The sequence below is a fragment of the Ixodes scapularis genome, unplaced genomic scaffold, assembly GCF_016920785.2.
Source record: "Ixodes scapularis isolate PalLabHiFi unplaced genomic scaffold, ASM1692078v2 PGA_scaffold3__209_contigs__length_174095766, whole genome shotgun sequence".
NCBI classification, from domain to species: Eukaryota; Metazoa; Arthropoda; class Arachnida; order Ixodida; family Ixodidae; genus Ixodes; species Ixodes scapularis.
In genome coordinates, this window is record NW_024609868.1 from 88546329 (window position 1) to 88565206 (window position 18878).

General features: G+C 42.1%; 1 protein-coding gene across 1 annotated transcript in view; it reads left to right on the forward strand.

The window, feature by feature from the left end:
- LOC115311847 (organic cation transporter protein) overlaps nt 1–12177 on the forward strand; it is a 37600-nt gene extending 25423 nt beyond the window's left edge. The window contains exons 7-11 of the mRNA XM_029970699.4: nt 3656–3741; nt 4990–5204; nt 5675–5856; nt 7843–7979; nt 12084–12177. Coding sequence (XP_029826559.4) covers nt 3656–3741; nt 4990–5204; nt 5675–5856; nt 7843–7979; nt 12084–12177 — 714 coding nt within the window. The remainder of the gene's footprint in view (nt 1–3655; nt 3742–4989; nt 5205–5674; nt 5857–7842; nt 7980–12083) is intronic.
- Nucleotides 12178–18878: the final 6701 nt, after the last annotated feature.

Consider the following 18878-nt stretch of genomic DNA (forward strand, 5'->3'; position numbering starts at 1 on the left):
ATTTTGTTAGAAGACGTCTTATAAAGTTCCTTCTCTAGCACATCATATGCGTCACTGCTCTTGCGCCGTAGATTGACTTGACAGCATCCTCGACTTGGCTCTGCTTTCTTCCGGAGTATGAGCGAAGAGATCTTTTTCGCAATTCTTCTGGCATTCTGAACGGCGACACCTCTATATCCAGTGATGATACGCGCTTGTGAAGTTCGATGACAGATGCTGCCTTATCAACATAGTCACTGTCTTTATCCGAGGGTCCAGCTGTTCTTGCTTCCAGGTAGTCAGAAACACGGGATGATAAATACCTGTAGCAGTTCTTGCACATCTCGTCAGTGTCCAGGATGGGCACAGGGCAAGGATCCAATATTCTCCTGAGTGAGTTCGAATCCAGAGCGCTGACACACTTGAAGTCCTTATTCCGTAGAACCATTTTCTTGGGCCGGCGTTGTTAATCGGCACAACTGGAGAATCGTGGCACTCGAAGTTGAGAAAGCGCTTTCCTGAGTCTGTCCGATCTCAACAGTATACCAGTGTGCTCGGCCAAACAGCCTTTTGAACGTTTTTTTTATTTTCTTTCTCTCCTTTGGGATGATACCGCCTAGCGACTTCCCGACCCTTCTTCCCTGGTGCGAGGCCGCTCTTACCGCGGAGGTCACTAGAGGCGATAGGGAAACCTTGCAAGGGTAAGAGCCCAAGGGCCGCGGCTCCTAATAAGCCGGGAGGAGCTTTACAGCGTTTTCTGAGCCCTATGGGAGGAAAAACACATTCATTTACCATCGTCGATCTTTAGCCCTTGATTGGGTTGTCCTCTCAACTTTGCCGCTCAGTGCTTGGTCAGATGACTGGCAGTCTCGCGAAGGAAATAACGAAAAAGAAACAAATAAATATTGCTATATTTACAAACTGTTTCGAGGGCTGTTCAATGTGAATATTGCCCTCGTATCTGCAATTCAGGTCACAGTTGTTTGCGGAGGCATGTTTGGGGATTTTTACAAAGATTGGAGCGAGGAATATTAAATAGTAGTTATAATGTGGTCTTACCTACTTGCATAAATATCACACTAAAAAAAATATAAATGCTCTGTTTTGAATACTTTGAGATTGAGAGTTGTTCAAAAGCTCCACACACGAAAATCGTCAAAACTCACCATCGGCATTTGCGCATTTTTAGCATATTTAGAGGCTTAAAACTCAAAACCAAGGCAAATACCTCTAACGAAAGATATTCTGGCTAAAAGAAGGATGTGAAGAGAACGCGACGCGAGAAAAAGAAAAAAATATTTATTTATTTATTTATTTTTTATATAGAGCGTCCTGGAAATTGAACAAAAGGTGAAAACCCTATCTGTTTCATAATATATTTCTCGGTACTCGTACATAATAAAAACACGAACTTTGCTTAATTTGGAAGGCAATGGAACGTTATACATGTGGTATTATTTTAAAAGCGATACTAAACAAAGTTGACTTTAAAAAAAACACAAAACAAAACGCAATCTAGGTCACAGTTCTTCGCGGAGGTATGTTTGGGGATTTTTACAAAGATTGGAACGACGAATAATAAATAGTAGTTAGAATGTTGTTTTACCTACTTGTATATATATAACACTAAAAGAATACATACGCTCTCTTTTTTGAATACTTTGAGATTGAGAGTGATTCAAACACGCCACACACGACAATCGTCAAAACCTCGTCGTTCTTTCCCGCTTCTTTGAGATTTTTTTCTCAGAAACTAAACATGTCAGCATATTAAAATAAAAAGGATTGTTCTTCTAGGAACATGCGTCACGAAATATAAAAATGTGAAGCAAATTAAAGAATACGACTGCCAGTCGTTGCCTGAATTCAAATGAAACCGCCAATATATATGTATATATATTATTTTTTTCTACAAAATGTTTCTCGGAACTTTACCGCACCTCATGCAGGCGAAGAGATCGCGCTCTCTTGCCCTATATATAGTGCTCAAAACCTAAAGTAAATTATTTGACGGGTATAATTCTCTATAATATAGTTGGCCTGAAACTCTCTAATTAGGTAAAGCGCCACAAAAAGTGATCGATGCGATTAACAATTAAGATTTAAATGAAGTGTTCTAATGCTGTAATATTCATTTTTATGCAAGTAAGAAGAGGTTTCTTTTTCAATTTTCACGTCCATATTCGCATTTTACCTCACCACTGTAGACATAACTTTATTTGGGGCAATATAAACCTCAATACAGGGTGACGGCAAGTTAGTTTAGGAATGTATTTGACTGCAATCAAAAGTGCTTCTTACACATAACTCCAACAATCTTACAATTTGCATTAAGACTCCCAAATTATTACAGTTGTAAAGATCTGACAATAATTATTTGACGCCTTAAAATACACCTTGTACAAAAACATGAAAAAGTCGACTTATGATTCGGACACCAAGCCGATTGAGGCACGAGTTAATCGGAAACATCAAGTATAAGATAAGCAACATTAAACGTTTGTTGATTATTTTGTGGCTATTAATTTCTGACATCTTTAGGCAGCTAAAGGAATAAAACCTCGACAGTGCGTGATGTGAGCTTGTTTATCGCAGTGTCAATAAATTTACAATAAAGATAGCAAGGTTCATATAAAAATGCGGACGTTTCGTTTTGATATATGTGTATGTGAAACGAGCGGAGAGAAAAAGTGGCGGGAGCGTCCAACCTGCAAACAAGTGGCGAAAACAATCAATAGCGGTATTCTCTAGCAGATCGAGTGAACATAACTATAGCTTCTGCTGCCGCTGTCCGGGCCCTCCCGTATCTGCTTCCTTAATCGCTGTGGGGATCAGATTTAGATGAGACTACGATTGTGGAGACGGAACGTGCACATTCGAAAGTCTACATGAATCAGGGTCCAGCTGAAACGAAACGAGGTGATATAAAATAAGATATAAAGGTTTGTGCCGCATAATGAGTCGAATACCTTGCTTTAGATGCCTGAAACCGCGATCAGTTGATTTATCTTTCACTCAGCACAGTGAAACGCAGATTGTATATGAAATACTTTATTATGTTGATGTAATAAACAAATGGTAATATCATTCACACTAAAGGTTAGACACTCATTGTAGTAAAAGTTCCGGCTCATCTAAAAGAGTATAAAGAAAAGTCAAGGTAAAGCACTTGGTTTTTGTAAAATTGAGCTTGTAAGGCGTATATTTGTTTTTGCTACCTGTGCAGTTTTTTCAAGACATGTCCGCGTTCTCAGGAACACAGTTCAGATGGAACTTTTTTTTGGTTGTGAGAGTACATTAAGTTTTTTTTTGTGAATGCTAATTGTACCATGATCGGTTTAAAGTGAAGTGAAGAAAATTGGAACTTGGAGAATTACAAGCTTGTCTGGGGCAAGTCGTTACTTGACTTGGGAAAGCGGGAAGCAAGATTTGGTGACCCGAAAATACAACCTTGGTAAAAGCTATATAGTTCAGCTTACCCGGACATACCGTGTTTCAGAGGTCTCCGCTTCATATTAAACTCACAAATATGTAATTTCATGAATACCAAACACAGCAGCCTGGCAGTGACATTCTCAAAACACCCGTAAAACCGGGTCAGTCAAGTTACTTAGGAATTCATATTCGGAAGAAGAAAAAAAATCACTGGCGGTGCAATTTCTTTTTTTTGTTGCAGGAAAAAATGTCCGCGAAACCTACTTTCGTTGATCTCTTTCGTTACCGATGTATCCGAAGAACGACATATGTGAAAGCTGCTATGGGGTAAGATGCCATTTATGGAGTTCTATGAGGTTATTAGAAGCCCATATTGCTGTTTTTCTCTACGAAGCAACATATCAGCTATGTAATTTTTCAGTATTAGGAATATATAGCAGCTACCTTTATCTTCAATATTGTTCTAGGGAATTCATTATTCAAGGAGCGATCGTTTAAATGAGCTTAGATGTGCAAAATATACAATACTTCAAATAGTAAAAAAAAAGAATGAATATTTGGCCAGCTGAATTGAACGGGTAGTTGATATCATGTATTTTGTCGTCACGCAAAATTTTTAAATTTCGCGGTAAAATTAATTCACATCAATTAAGTAACGACAAATTTTCACGCAAACTTTAGCGGAGAAATTTGTGTCTCGCGAGCTGAACTTACATGGCGCGGTTGCTTGAGCCGCAGCGGAGTAGTCGTAGTTCACGCGATATCATGAGGCCATGTAATGTCAGGTCACGTGATATCATTTCTTTATTAAATTTGACACAAATGTTTAGCACGACGTCTGATCACGCCGAGTTAGAAATTGTGATGTCTATTCGGTGTTATGGGTTGAAGAATGACGTCACATGACCGAACGTCCCACGATGTGGTCACATGACATGGCGTCACGGGGTAAATGCACAGTGCCACGTGACATAATTAAGTCAAGTGATGTAACTTCAATTTTTTGATAAATTTATCGGGTAAACTTCGCGTGACATCCAGTCAGGTGACATGTTGTTTGAGCAGAGAGTAATTTCACGTGATGGTGCAGATTGATTTGTTTTATAGTCACGTGACATCGATTTTTTCACTAAATTGGGCAGGGAAATACACAGACGGACAGATGAAAACAATTCTAGGATTACAAAGCTCTGCTCAAAATAATTTCATCCTTCCCAATTTAGCGCGTGGTCATCATAGTTCGGAACCTAATTCAGCAGTTTCGGGCAATTTTAAACGTCTATTAAACTTCGCTTGCCCATCACTTCCGGATCACAATTTAGCTTTTTTTATTTTTCAAATATTGACCAATCCTGAAACGAGATTCGCGCCGGCATCATTTTCAGTGCTCATGCAAATCGCGCGTTCTCTGCTCACTTTCCAATGCGAATAGCATGCGCGTTCTGGGCACAAATGATCGCACTCCGGATCGTGATTTTTGACATTGGAGTGTTGTATACGGTTCCTGATAAGGCTTTCTAATTGTTTTAAAAACCGGAATAAATTTAGATCTGAAGCTATGTACACATTTTACAGGATTCTCAGCACACTGCTTTCCTACAACCTCACATACTCCATCATCCTCGTGGGTTCCAACCCGTTCGCGAGTTTCGCCCTCATGGGCGCCATGGGGTATCCCGTGAAAATTGTATCTGTGTTCTTTACTAACTACCTAAAGAGAAGAACATCGTACGGTATATTGTACAGTTACGCCTTCATCTGCTCCTTGGCCGCCATCTTTCTTCCAAGAGGTAGGTCAATGATATACGTATAACCCGGTTTTTATGCTGACTACTTTTTTCGAAGAAACCAACGAACATCACATGCAATACAGGGAAGCCTCTAACAGAGGCGGTTTGATTGGTACAAATTGTGAGGTATATATTTTTGTAGCTTTATTCAATAAAGCACACAAAATTCTAATCATTTGGTATTGTCTAAAGCACTGAGTGCGATTCGTCTTTTGACGTGTTTTAATATTTTAACAATATTAACTTTGAAGATTCCAGCAATTTTTATTACGACGAATGATTATTCTGTAGTCTTCGTTTTAAAATTAAATTACGTTTTAACTATTCGAAATCTGCCGGAAAGTGCACACAAATTTGCAAATTTTTGAACGTCAAGTAATGCGATTTTTAACAGAAGCCAAATCGTCACGTTGGACATACTTTGATGGTAAAACTGGACATCTGTACATGTCATTTTTTCATTGTCACAGATCCCTGGTGGCTGCAGGTGATATTCGTCCTTCAGGTGAAGCTTGGGTCATCCTGCGCCTCCACAGTACTTTTTGTTCAGCGTTCCGAGCTCTATCCGACGAAGGTCAGGACTCTGGCAACAGGCTTCATGATTATGGCATCCAGGGTCGGCGCCATGACAGCTCCGTTCACAAAGGAATCGGTACGAAGGAGAAAATAACGCCTGACTACTTTTCAATGACAAAACTACAAAAGCCCTAGAGCAAGCGTTATGTTGGATAAATGGGGCGTTTACTTAATTTAAACATACTCGTTCATTCATAAATATGGTATACTTACTTAATACAGTAATGAGCACTGATGACCTAAACCTGTCGAAGTGTTCAACTGTATGCTAAAAGATTTAGAAACCACGAAGGGGGGGGGGGGGGACGAGATTCTATATCTAGTTGTGTGAACATTTTCTAGCCTTCAGGATCGTAACATTGTACTGGGTAATGCAAGCTGATATGCAGAAATTTACAAATGGAATATACCAGAACTGATGCGCATAAAATTGCACTTGAAAAAAATAATCCTAGAAATATGTTCGTACCTCTCTTCCTGACTACCATGGTGAGCGCAAGGTAGATGTAAGGTGTTACGACCATTGATTGCCTAAACGTTTTTATATTATTTCGAGATTTTCACCTTAGTTGGAATATTCGAATTAAAAATTTGTTTCCCGTTGTCAAATTATGCCATAGCCGCTGATTTAATTAAGACAACCATATTTTGCTACGCTGAATCCCTCGACGAGGTTAGAATATCTACCGTCTGCCATAAGAAAGCAAGGGTGCTATAAGAGCCAAAAGCTGTGTGCCCGAATAAATAGCAGAATTCGAACAAAATATAATACTACCATGCGGACGCTAGGTAACGAGACGCTGTCAGATAAGCTCTTAATGAATCGCTACTCGTACTTGTTGCAAAGGTTTATGTCGCTTCCCGCGGGAGACTTGCTGCCTTTAGGATTTAGTATTGGGATCACACAATCCTCACGGATTAAATTGACCAAATAAAATCACGCAGCACATCCTAGTCTTTCTTTCTCCTTACAACTATGTCATGTTTTGACAACGGGCAAACAGTTTTTAATGATACGTGATATCTAGGGTGAATGTTTTAAAAGTCAGTCTGGAAATGTTATGTAATATATGGATTAATTTTCGCGTTTGAAAATTACAACCTTATTCTCGTAGCATGATACCCTCCAAGATCCGCAACATTGTCCTAAGGAAATGGTTTCCCGTCAGGTAGAGCCCCTTTTTAATAATTTATCAATAGCCAGTAAAAAGCAGGAAATGCTTGACGTATAAAATAACTATTATAGGACTTGTAATTCAGTTTTTACATCGATAGCTGCCATAGAAATATTCCAGCTGCAATCGTGCAGGCGGTGTTGTGCTCAGCAGGCACATGCCCATCATCTTTCGACTTAATTTTGGCTTCGGATAGGTGGCGCTAGCCGCCACCCGAATAAATGGTTCAGCCGTATTCATCCAGCCAATTATCCGTAAGGGGCTTTACGCGCCTGTATCTTCTCGGCCGAGGATACCATGAGTGCGATTTGGTAGGAGCATTCGGGTTTGGACCTGCTCCAAGCACCGACTCGGGGCCGATTTAAAGAGAAGCGCCTAAAACAATCATGTAATCACCAGCTATACGGTGGAGACGGCGCCTGCCTCGGGGTGTTTATAAAAGAGTGACATCCTATCCCGTCAGTTCACCCAGCATGAGGACAAGGGGGGCTTATGCAAAGTTAGGACACCATAAAAAGGAAGGGAATATAAGGCTCGTCATCTTTATGAAAAGCGTGAACGTCTGCGCTAGAATAGCTCTCACGGTTACTTCGCACACTGATAAAAAAACCTGCAGATTTTTAGTATTTATTTATTTGGAAAGTATCATCGGTTTTATTATGAACATCATCGGTTTTGTATGCTCATTGAGATTCGACATTGTTCCATATATATTTCATTAAACGTTTTAGTAGATTGTTTTTTTTTAATATATTCTGTCTCAGCTGGTTTATGCTTGCATATATGAAGTGACCAGCACGTCCCCAATAAAGAATAGCACCACACTATCTCTATAAAATAGAAGCTAGGTCAGCGTCTATATCTAAATTTAGCCGCACAATGTACAGGGTGTGATCATCGGACCGTGGGCTCCCAGAGTCGTGGATTGTTGCACCTGCCTATGCCTTCTAGTTTTGGGGCTCCTACTCCCAGAGACCTTCAAGCTCCCTCTTCCTGATAATATTGAGGATATCAAGAGTAGAAGGTAAACCTTATCTGCTATAGAAGCCGGAGATATTTAATATGCTTTGTTACTTTTTAGTTTGCAATTTGCGATTGCATACTGCCAAATAACCGCAGATTTTTCCTTCTAGATACCTGACTTTCGTATTCAGCTTGCACTGGAATGATTAACGAAATCTGAAAAATTGAACAACCACGCGTCGTCTTCACAATTTCGAAACTTTATTCTTAGGATTACATGAAGTATTAGATCGTACAAGTGCTTGCCAGAGTGTCCGAAAGGCGGCAGTTGTGTCAGGACATGTACTAAACTGACTGGAGAGGGTAGGAGGTGCAACGGTTGATTAAGTGCTACTTCGCCCGCCGTTGTTTTTACTATTCGTGTGTATAAATATTGGGTTTTTGTGTTAGGTTCAATGTCAGGTTAACCTTTGTTATAAAAAAGTGAAAGCCGTTTACAACTCCCTGTAATGCTGAATTAGAGCGCAGCTCTTGAGGAGGAGGAGGGAAGGGTATTAAGGGGGTCAAGCGACCTTGGGTGGGGGTCACGTGACCTAGGGGGTCACGTGACGATGACGATGACGATGACGTCATCAGTAACGATGACGGTGCGGGTACCGATGACGTCATCAGTGACGTCACTGATGACGTCATCAGTGATGATGACAATGACGATGCGGATGCCGGTGACGTCATCAGTGATGATGACGATGACGATGCGGATGCCGGTGACGTCATCAGTGACGTCACTGATGAGGTCATCAGCGATGATGACGATGCGGATGCCGGTGACATCATCAGTGATGATGACGATGACGATGCGGATGCCGGTGACGTCATCAGTGACGTCACTGATGACGTCATCAGTGATGATGACAATGACGATGCAGATGCCGGTGACGTCATCATTGATGATGACGATGACGATGCGGATGCCGGTGACGTCATCAGTGACGTCACTGATGACGTCATCGGGGTCACGTGACCCCGGGATCACGTGACTTGGGGAGCCACGTTACTTTGGGTGTCACGTGACCTTCGGGGTCACGTGACCCTGGGGGAGGGGTCACGTGACCTTCGGGTGACCTTGGGGAGTCAAGTGACCTTTTTATGACCTTGGCTACGCCGACGGCGACGGCGACGCCGTTTAAGCCGGGAACGGGCCCCTAAGAGCTGCGCTCTAAAAAAAACTTTTATTTTCAATTTCACAGTTGTTTTGAGTCAATCTGGTTAAAGCAGTACGCGTGAAAATGTGTATTTCAGTAGAACAGACCGGAGATACACAATTAAGGAAAAGTGTCGGTTTAGCGTTCGTAAGTATTAAAATCAACGTGGGTTATGCTCGTCTTGAATATTTAGCCTGCAACGTTGTTGTTGTGGTTTGAAACGTCTTTATTATATTAATGGGATCACAGTCATGAAGTACGACTGAACAGCTGCGGGCCTTGTTCATAAGGGGTAGGGGAGGGAGTTCGGGGGGAAAGGAACGGCCTGTAACGCTGAAAGACCGGGATACCAAGATCTGAATATTACTGAACGATTGGTGTATTTTGGCTTTTGACAGTTAACTTGCTTAAATTTTAAAACTGCAATGCATGATTAAAAACAAATACCTTCAGCAGCCAGCAATTCTTATCACAGAATATTGCGTCCGACCTTAGTTCCCTCAATTAGAGTACACAGGGTTTAATGCAGAAGCAAAGGGTTCGAATGTTGTCATAGAAGTTTCAATCTCGATGAGCACTGGTGTGCAATCATGTGGGAACTTCTCTGTGATGCAAGTTAAGGCTCCCATGCTGTGCATAGTACTACAGTGGACAACTTTTGTAACTGCAGCAAAAACACCATTAGCTATCTTAAGAAAGACTAACTTGCCGGCCAGAAACATGGCGAAAAAAAATTAACAGGTTATCATAAGCAAACTAGTGTACAAGGTAATTTGTTTATATAAATCTTCCTATACTCCTCAATGCCGCCACCTATCAGCAAAATGAGCTGTATGCGAAGTTTTAATCCTGGCAAAAGCAGCAAAGAAAGTGTTCCTGAATACGCTGGGTGACAAATATTTGTTTCCAAGTTACACCTATAGGTCAAATCCTGTCAATTTTTCTTGTTGAAATAAATTGTTGAATGATGGATGAATTCCTAGATCTGATACTTCCTAAATCAACAAATTATTAAATGACTTGATTATATTACTAGTTAAATTTTTATGTTAGACAGCGGTACAGTTTTCAAGAGATAGCGGACAGAAACATAAATATTGAACCGGACGATAATTAGCAAATGTATATTTTCTCGATGTTTTGTTTTCATGTAAGCTTCAATGCAGTGAACAGATTACATTGAAGTGAGTTTCTACTTCTGCCTCCCAAGCCAGTACAATCCCTACCTAAATCCGCAAAACTCGACTTCGTTCTGACAACAGCGCAACCCTGGCACAAGAAGCAGACGGCTTGTTCTCCGCATAGGAACCCAACGTGTTCCAAAGAATGAGGCTAAGTTGCCAGGACAGCTTCGAAAGTATGCCGTCCAGATGTCTGTACTTTCATAGACCCACCCCGTGGAACGTTACTTAGAATATATTCAAGGCGGACTGAATGCATCAATAGTATGACTTGATTAGGAATATGTTTCTTGGAATCTTGTCCTAAGTAGAATAACTCCTATTTATTTTTATAGTCGATGACTACTAAGAACTGAGCGAACTTGACTCTAGTCTATGTCTCTTTTAAAAGTGGACAGTGCTGGAACTGTCATCGTCAAATCAGCGTTTGGTCTGCGTTGTCGAGTGGCGAAGCGTTTGATTTTAAGCCTGTTGAAAGTGGCGGCTTTATAAATATATTTCAACTGGGGCAATCGTAAAACTTACAGGCACTGATATCTGATTCTTTGCATAATTTACTGGGCTCAAGTTACTAAGATATTTTTAAACCTTTTTGACAACGCAGGGAGAGAAATAGCTAAAACACGACCTGACAACAGAAGTGGGAGGTTTGTTTCACTATAAAAAGAGATTTACACCAGCACAAATTGCTCAGGTATAAAGACGACTAGTACTCCTACAATGCAAAATCTAAAACAAAATATTGCAAAACCTATGCATTACAAATTGTAATGATTACTGGTAGCTGTAATACATTTGCCAACAAAAACACCCAGATATTTTGTTAAAAATAATAATTAAATACGGGTTTCTCGTGGCCTATTTCTCCTAGCCCTAGACCAAACATGACGATACATTATTGGCTATAAAAGTGAAAGCCGTTTACAAATCCCTGTAACGCCGAATTGGAGCGCAGCTCTTGAGGAGGAGGAGTGAAGGGTACTGAGGGGAGGGTAGACCCCTCCTCCTCCCCTCATTCTTTAATATGCTCCGGGGGGGCGTTCACGTGACCTCGGGGGGGGGGGGGTGTCACGTGACTTCGGGGAGGGGGGTCACGCGACCTCGGGGGGTCACGTGGGGGTCACCTTGGGGTCACGTGACCTTGAGATGACCTTGGGAGGGGTCACGTGACCTTGGGGGTCACGTGACCTTGGGGAGGAGACCACGTGACCTCGGGGGTCACGTGACCTCAGAGGGGTCACGTGACTTGGGGGTCACGTGGGGTCTTGGGGTCACGTGACCTTGAGATGACCTTGGGAGGAGTCACGTGACCTCGAGGGGTCACGTGACCTTGGGAGTCACGTGGGGTCACGTGACCTTGAGATGACCTTGGGAGGGGTCGCGTGACCTGGAGGGGTCACGTGACCTTGGGGGTCACGTGACCTTGGGATGACCTTGGTTACGCCGACGGCGACGGCGACGGCGACGGCGACGCCGCTCAAGCCGGGAACGGGCCCCTAAGAGCTGCGCTCTAAAATACAATAAAATGATGGGCCAGCAGGTATATTACAGGAATACAAAAACTGCCAGGTAAGAGTACAAAGAAAGACAGTATGCCACAAAAAAGAATGCAGTAGACATCTATATGAGCATAACTTTATTATAAAACTCTACTTTTATATAAAACAGTCGGCGACTCATAATTTACGCTTCAGTTCAACGTGCGCCATCGTACTTAATATGATAATAGGACTATATGCGTATTTTCAGTAGCCTTGCCATTTCCCCTTTTAATTTCAGCCGCAAGTCAACTACCCCTGAAGCCGTGACGATGCTGCGGAATGGGCACTTTCCAGGACCTGAAAATGAACATCAAATAGTGCGAGACAATTAAATGTCCTTTACTCTCTGAAAAACAAAAGTGCGCTACAAACGAAGTGTATGTTTGCTTTGTTGTCCCCAGAAACTGTATTAGATTTAACCATTTTTTTTTCACGTGTGCATTTTTAGCTGAGGTACAAATAAAACTTCAAGAAAAGCAAACCGTTCAGTTTATAAATCGGAATAAGTTTCGAGGTACCAGGTAATTCTAGGGCTCGGAGTCGATTAAAATTTGAGTCCGATTAATCGCCGCCCTCAAATAGATTAATTATTCGAGTAATCTTGTTTCGTTCATTTTTGTGCATAATAGTATTAAAAAATTGAAAATTACAGTTGTTTTGCCCTTGAGATATATGTGATAAACGGCAAAAAGTACAATTTGAGATTATAAATATACCTTGATGTGAGCAGTCAAAAGACCACACTAAAAAAATATTACTTCAGCCGCAGAGACAGAGAGGTTCGTTGATATTCTCCCACAGTAGCGAACTCCTTTAATTGTTCACAGTCTGTGGCACGCTAAACGCAAAGTCACACGGCGTTGACGTGACTCAAAATATAAGAGACTAACCGGTTTAAAGTGTATCGCGATTATAGCGTTACTGGATTAGTCGCTAAGTTAATCGATCAATTGCCGAGCCCGAGTTAATACTACTTAATGAAGTGCAAGTAGCAGGACCAAATACGCTCTTCGTGGCAACCTCTATCATGTTTACCCTGCTTTTAGTGCCCTTCCCTTTGGATGTGATGTTTTCAACTGAATAATAAACAATAATAAAAAGAAAACCTTCGGCCTTGTTATATTTAAATATTTGGAAAAAATGAACAGCCTGACATTTATTTTAAGTAATAGGCGTCTTGAATCGCTAAAATGTGACACAGTTTGTTTCTTAGATCGAATTTTTTAGCCTGTTGATGGTTCATTGAACTCAAGACTATTGCCAATTCAGTTAATATACGTAAAACACCCTTCTGTTCTTAAGACGAGTTAAGTGTTGAAGCTTTCAATATACTTACGATATTATTTCCGCTTAGGTATGGTCATCGCTTCCTGATTCGTATAATTCTGATCAGTGTTTGATTGATATAAATGAAAACGAACTACTTCGTATTGAATTTTTGTTCCGTAAGCTGAAGTTTAACTTTTAACAAAACAATTAATACCAAATCACAAAGGTTCTCGTAATTAATCTTTTTTCGTCACTGACAAGTGTTAAAATGCTTATTAGCTAACGTAAGCACTAACAGCATCAAAGTAATAGAATACTTAGAAAGGTTAAAACAGCGCAAAAGACGACGGACAGGGTGGAGAAGGACACAGACAGAGCGCTGACTCGCAACTAAATTTTTAATGAACACAACGGTACAATGTATACGCACAATTGAGAACAAAAAGAAAAGAATCAGCCTGAACAACACCCAAAACAAAAGCACAAAAACGAAGTATCACCTCTAAAAAGATAAACCAACCTAATCAAGTGGCCAGAAAATCAATCTCCTTCTTAGATAATGCAAGGGAAGGGCTGCTGACACACATGACACCCAATCTGTCTATTTCTAGAGCCTCCAGAATTTCACGTGTCAGCTGGTTCCGGTGGCGTTTAACGACCTTGCACTGTTGGAGCTGAGGCTGGCATCTGCAGTCATGGCAATGTATGCGAAGGTGACCGGAAACCGTCGAATAATGTTTAAGCACGTTCCCTTAGCCTGTCGTTGAGGCAGCGACCTGTCTGGCAAACATAACGCCTGCCGCAAGACAGAGGGAGGGAATACACAGCTCCCTCAGCGCAGGTGACGTAACGATTGCGATGCCAGGGATTAACGGCTCGGCACAATCTAAAAAGCTTGTGGGGAACGGTGAACAAAACATCCACTTCACATATGCCTGCAATACGTTTGAGGTTATGGGCCACGCCATGCATATACTGGCCGGCAAGCCTCTTCTGCCCCTTTAAGTCCGCGCATTCAAAAATTGTAAAACGTGCAATCGCGAAGACCTTCTACACACATGCTTTGCGAAGGTCTTGCTTTCACAAAGTTCAACCTAGCTTTGATAAGCAAACTAAGCGCCTCACTGTCGCTGGGTTCCCCTCACACGTGTGGAAACCCAGTGTGAGGTTTTGAGCAGTGACTTAGCTGTTGTTGAGTCACTGCTCAAAGAAACCAAAAGTTGGCATGAGACGAGCGATATCCCTTCCAGCAGTAGAAAAGAACGAGAAAGAAGAAAAAAAATTCGCCGTCATTCTGTATATGCATGGCGTGGCCCATAACCTCAAACGTATTGCCGGGAGATGTGAAGTGGATGTTTTGTTCACCACTCCCGACAAGCTTTCTAGATTGTGCTGAGCTGTTAATCCCTCTGATAGGGAGGCGAGGGCCTGCACTACGAAGCACCGCAATCGTTACGTCCCCTCCGCTGAGGGAGTTGTGTATTCCCTCCCTCTGTCTTGCGGCAGGCGTTATGTTGGCCAGACAGGTCGCTGCCTCAACGACAGGCTAAGGGAACATGCTTACTACGGCTCTTCGACGGTTTCCGGTCACCTCGGCATACATTGCCGTGACTGCAGATGCCAGCCTCAATTCCAACAGAGCGAGGTCGTTAAACGCCACCGGGACCAGCTGACACGTGTAATTCTGGAGGCTCTAGAAATAGACAGATTGGGTGTCATGTGTGTCAGCAGCCCTTCTGTTGCATTATCTAGGAAGGAGATTGATATTCTGGCCACTTGATTAGCTTGGTTTATCTTTTCAGAGGTGATACTTCGTTTTTGTGCTTTTGCTTTGGGCGTTTTTCAGGCTGGTTTTCTTCTTTTTGTTCTCAATTGTGCGTATATATTGCACCGTTGAGTTCAGTAAAAATTTAGTTGCGAGTCAGCGCTCTTTCTGTGTCCTTCTTCACCCTCTCCGTCGTCTTTTGCGCTGTTTTAACCTTTTAAGTATGTCATACCAGCTCGCTTAGGCTTCAACGTTAGTAATGGAAGAAATCACCGTTGCTACTTATACGTGCACCTATCAACAATCAATGGGACAACAACTAGTGGCAGAAAAACACTCTCCTCCAAAGGTTCGTGTTTCACCATTGTAAGGTTGTTATCAAAACAGTTATTACAGCTGGGATTTCCTTTGCAAGTCATTAGCCTCCATGCTCGTTAGTCCCTTTAGGCATTACATTTTATAAGAATACAATCCCATACGGTGGTGCGGTGGTATCGTTAATTGTGAAGCCTGGACGCAAAAATCTTGAGTTCAAAAGTGCTTTCCGTTGTCTCCTAGCTGGTAGACACCGAGCCATTATGTTTACTGTCGCAATACCTTTCACTTTATATATAGTGGTACAAATCAGAAATCCACAACACAATTGATGTTTTAAAGTATTGTAATCAAGGTACTCGTGAATTACAATCAGAGTGAAAGCGCAGGTGAGATGCTGAATACTTCACAAGGCAGAACATGATACAGGAAAAGGAAAAGTAGTACACGTAAAAATGGGGTCAACACACACGGTCCCCGAGCACAGCTAATGCTTTCTAGACCGCAGCTCTTAGGCGCCCGTTTCCGTGTTGAGCAGTGTCGCCGTCGCCGTCGGCGTCGGCGTAACCACTCTGCTAAATTTAGAGGGAAATTGAATTCGTGTTGAGGTCACGTGACGTCAATTTCCCCTCAAAATTTAGCTGGAAAATTTAACGGGCGGATGGGAGGAGGAGTAGGATTGGAGGACGAGGGGAGGATGAGGAGGGGGAGGAGGGGCATACCTTCCCTCTCCGTACCCTCCCCTCCGCCTTCTCCTCAAAAGCTGCGCACTAATTTCGCATTACAGAGATTTCTAAACGCCCTTGATTTTTTCAACAACGAACCCTTAAACAAAACGCTTCAGCCACTGCCGGAAATTATTCGCAATGCAAATGTTTTTAAGTTCTAACAGGGGTAAAAGTAATGCTACCCCTCAACTAGCTCTGACCTCCACAAAGTCACAAACCAGAGCCCAGCAGCAGTAAATAAAAAACGCGCTTGAACATAAAAAACTCCACCTCCAGCATGATTTACATTGCCTAAATACACTAAGAATTCAGTATAAAATACAACAAAAAGAACAAAGAACACAAATAAAACATATTGGCTGCATGGCTGGTAATTCTACCAAAATGGTTTAAATCTGGTGGCTCTATAGGGTGGTTGTGCTTTTAGTCCGGGTGGTCTCTAGGGCAGTATAATCCTTAATCCTTCAGTACTTGGAGTGGGTGGCGCTGTTTGTTCATGTGGTGCCTAGGGCAAGGTTTTCTATAAAAACGGATTACCTCACACCAATGTATTGCTGTGACGCTATGCGCGCTTCCCTTCAGCAGCAGCCGGATACAAAACCTTTGCCCTGAATTTTCTTGGTCACTAAGGGAGGGAAAGCGCGCTTTTTCGCTCTTCAACTCATCCTTTTTCCGCGCTATATTTTTACTCCACCTGTTTCTGCCCCCTTTCTTTCTTTCCCTTTCCACCCATCTCCGCTCGGCGCGCTTTCTCACAACACCTGCTTCTGCTTCTCCCGTTTTGGCTTGCTGGGTCCTTTGTGCAGCCAGCAGCGCATTCGGCTTCGACGGCGGTGACCGATGCTCGATGCCTTGCACCTGTTGCCGTCTATTTCAAGATTGTTAAGCGGTTATGGACTGACCGACCTACACATTTCTTGCTTACGCAGCTCGTGAGAGTTTTTGGCCCGATGAAGCTACCGCATACACGTGTAAAGTTCGCGCTTCTTTGTCAAATACAGCATAAATAACATTGACACTATTTTTTGGCGTCGTAATGGTGATCGTCTGCTTTACAATAAGTTTAAGCAGATCAGTTTCCCTGCTTACAATTTTCCTGCAATTTTATTTAGAACGCCAATTTTTGCACAGCGCTAGATAATACCCAATATCTAAATTTGATGACTTGTGACTTCCCGTTTTCATACCGACTCCTACATGCGTGCCTCCTGTGCATGGGAGCTAATCACTTTACCGAGTAAAGCCATTAATTGATATGGTGTACCCTCTAGAGCCGTGTTTCCCAGCCATTGATGTTTCGCGGACGCCTTGTGGATCGGCAGAGATGATGAAGGACCCCGCTCGTAATGAGGTGAAGAGAAAGTATAGGTTAATTATTATTGTGATTTAATAAGTGGATATAACTAAGGACTATGGTGTGAAATAAATTTCTCGTATTGACAGATACACGAGAAAACGCACCCGAAAATCGGAACGTTTCTTCTCAATCTGAGAAAAGACAACTTTTATTTCTGGGCTTGACCGATGAGGCTTGACTTCGCGGACCCCTAGAACGCCTTCGCGGACCCCAAAGGGTCCTCGAACGCACTTTTAAAAACCACTGGTCGAGAGTGCCATAATGAATAATTCAAACAAGCATGTCTTGCCTGATTCTTTGTTTAGGTCAGCTGTGGAAACCCTCTCGTTTCTCATATTACGTGAACAACTAGGCATTTGCAGTTAGTAAATAGAACACACAAAAATATGCCCGCTAGGGCCCTTAATCATCAATCTGCATGTGCTCGCGAGGAGGATCATATTCTAAAATTTTGAACTTAAGTTCGTAATATCCAATCGCAGGGCAGTTACAAAAAGACAAACGCTATTTCCTTTGACTTGACTCTCAAATTATGGACCTAAAATAATTTACGATCAAACTAAAAAGAGAGTATGGATTGAATGGAAGAATTTAATTATATGTATATATATTTCTCTGCGTTGTCATTCCTCGTAGAACGTCGCTTTCTTTTTTCCCTCTTCTAGAATGTAGAAAAATAATAAAACCACATTCTATTCCTGGCACCAATTGAGTATGTGGAATGTTGTCTCCCGCTACATAAGGCACCCCGGAAAGTCATAGTTTTGCGTACTGGACCACATGCACTGGCTCTTATTTTTTATATGTATGCAAAATTTCACGCCAGCGATAAACACCAGTATATTACCAGAATGCGACTAAATAACAAATTTGTTTGAAAATAAAATAAAAATACTTACGAAAGTATTTTAAGAACCCAGAGTGCTTCACTTCATAAAAGTAACTAAAATATATTTAAAAAAAAAACACTTTATGAACATGCTTAGTCAATTTTTGTTGCAAAAAATACTCCTTATACCCTACGAAGCAAAAAGCAGATCTAAAACATTTCAGATTAGAAATGTAGAAGACATAAAGCTATGCTTAAAAGACCGAGGTGTTAAGGAGGTGGAAGGGTGCAATGGGTTCTCAACATCAGGATATAATTGTGTGCTCGGCGACTGTATCCCTGTAGAAATAGAAATGATGTTTTCCTTTTGTATGGGAAAACGCCTGTGCCTTCGACCGCCGAAGAGTTGTTAATCTGGTGACCGCAAAGCGCGATCCAAACCAACGCATTTTCGTGCGCGCGTAGGCTGTGCGCTTCCCGGAAATTGCGTATTTCATGACGTTTTTGTTGTTTCCGGAGCGCTTTCTGAGTCAGAACCATGCGCGTTGGTTAGGACCAAGGAGGTTAGAAGGGTAAGAGGGGGCATGACTGTCAGCCGCGTAGCCTCTCCAAGCCATGCTCCCTTGACGCCTCACCTCTTTCTCATTTTTCTCTTGACCATCCTCACATATCGGCACAGCACGTGACCGTCGCGTGGTTAAGGGTTGCGGGTAGCAGGGAGCGTGGAACTCGTGAATGTCATTTATCGGTCATCCGAGCCAGAAACTGTG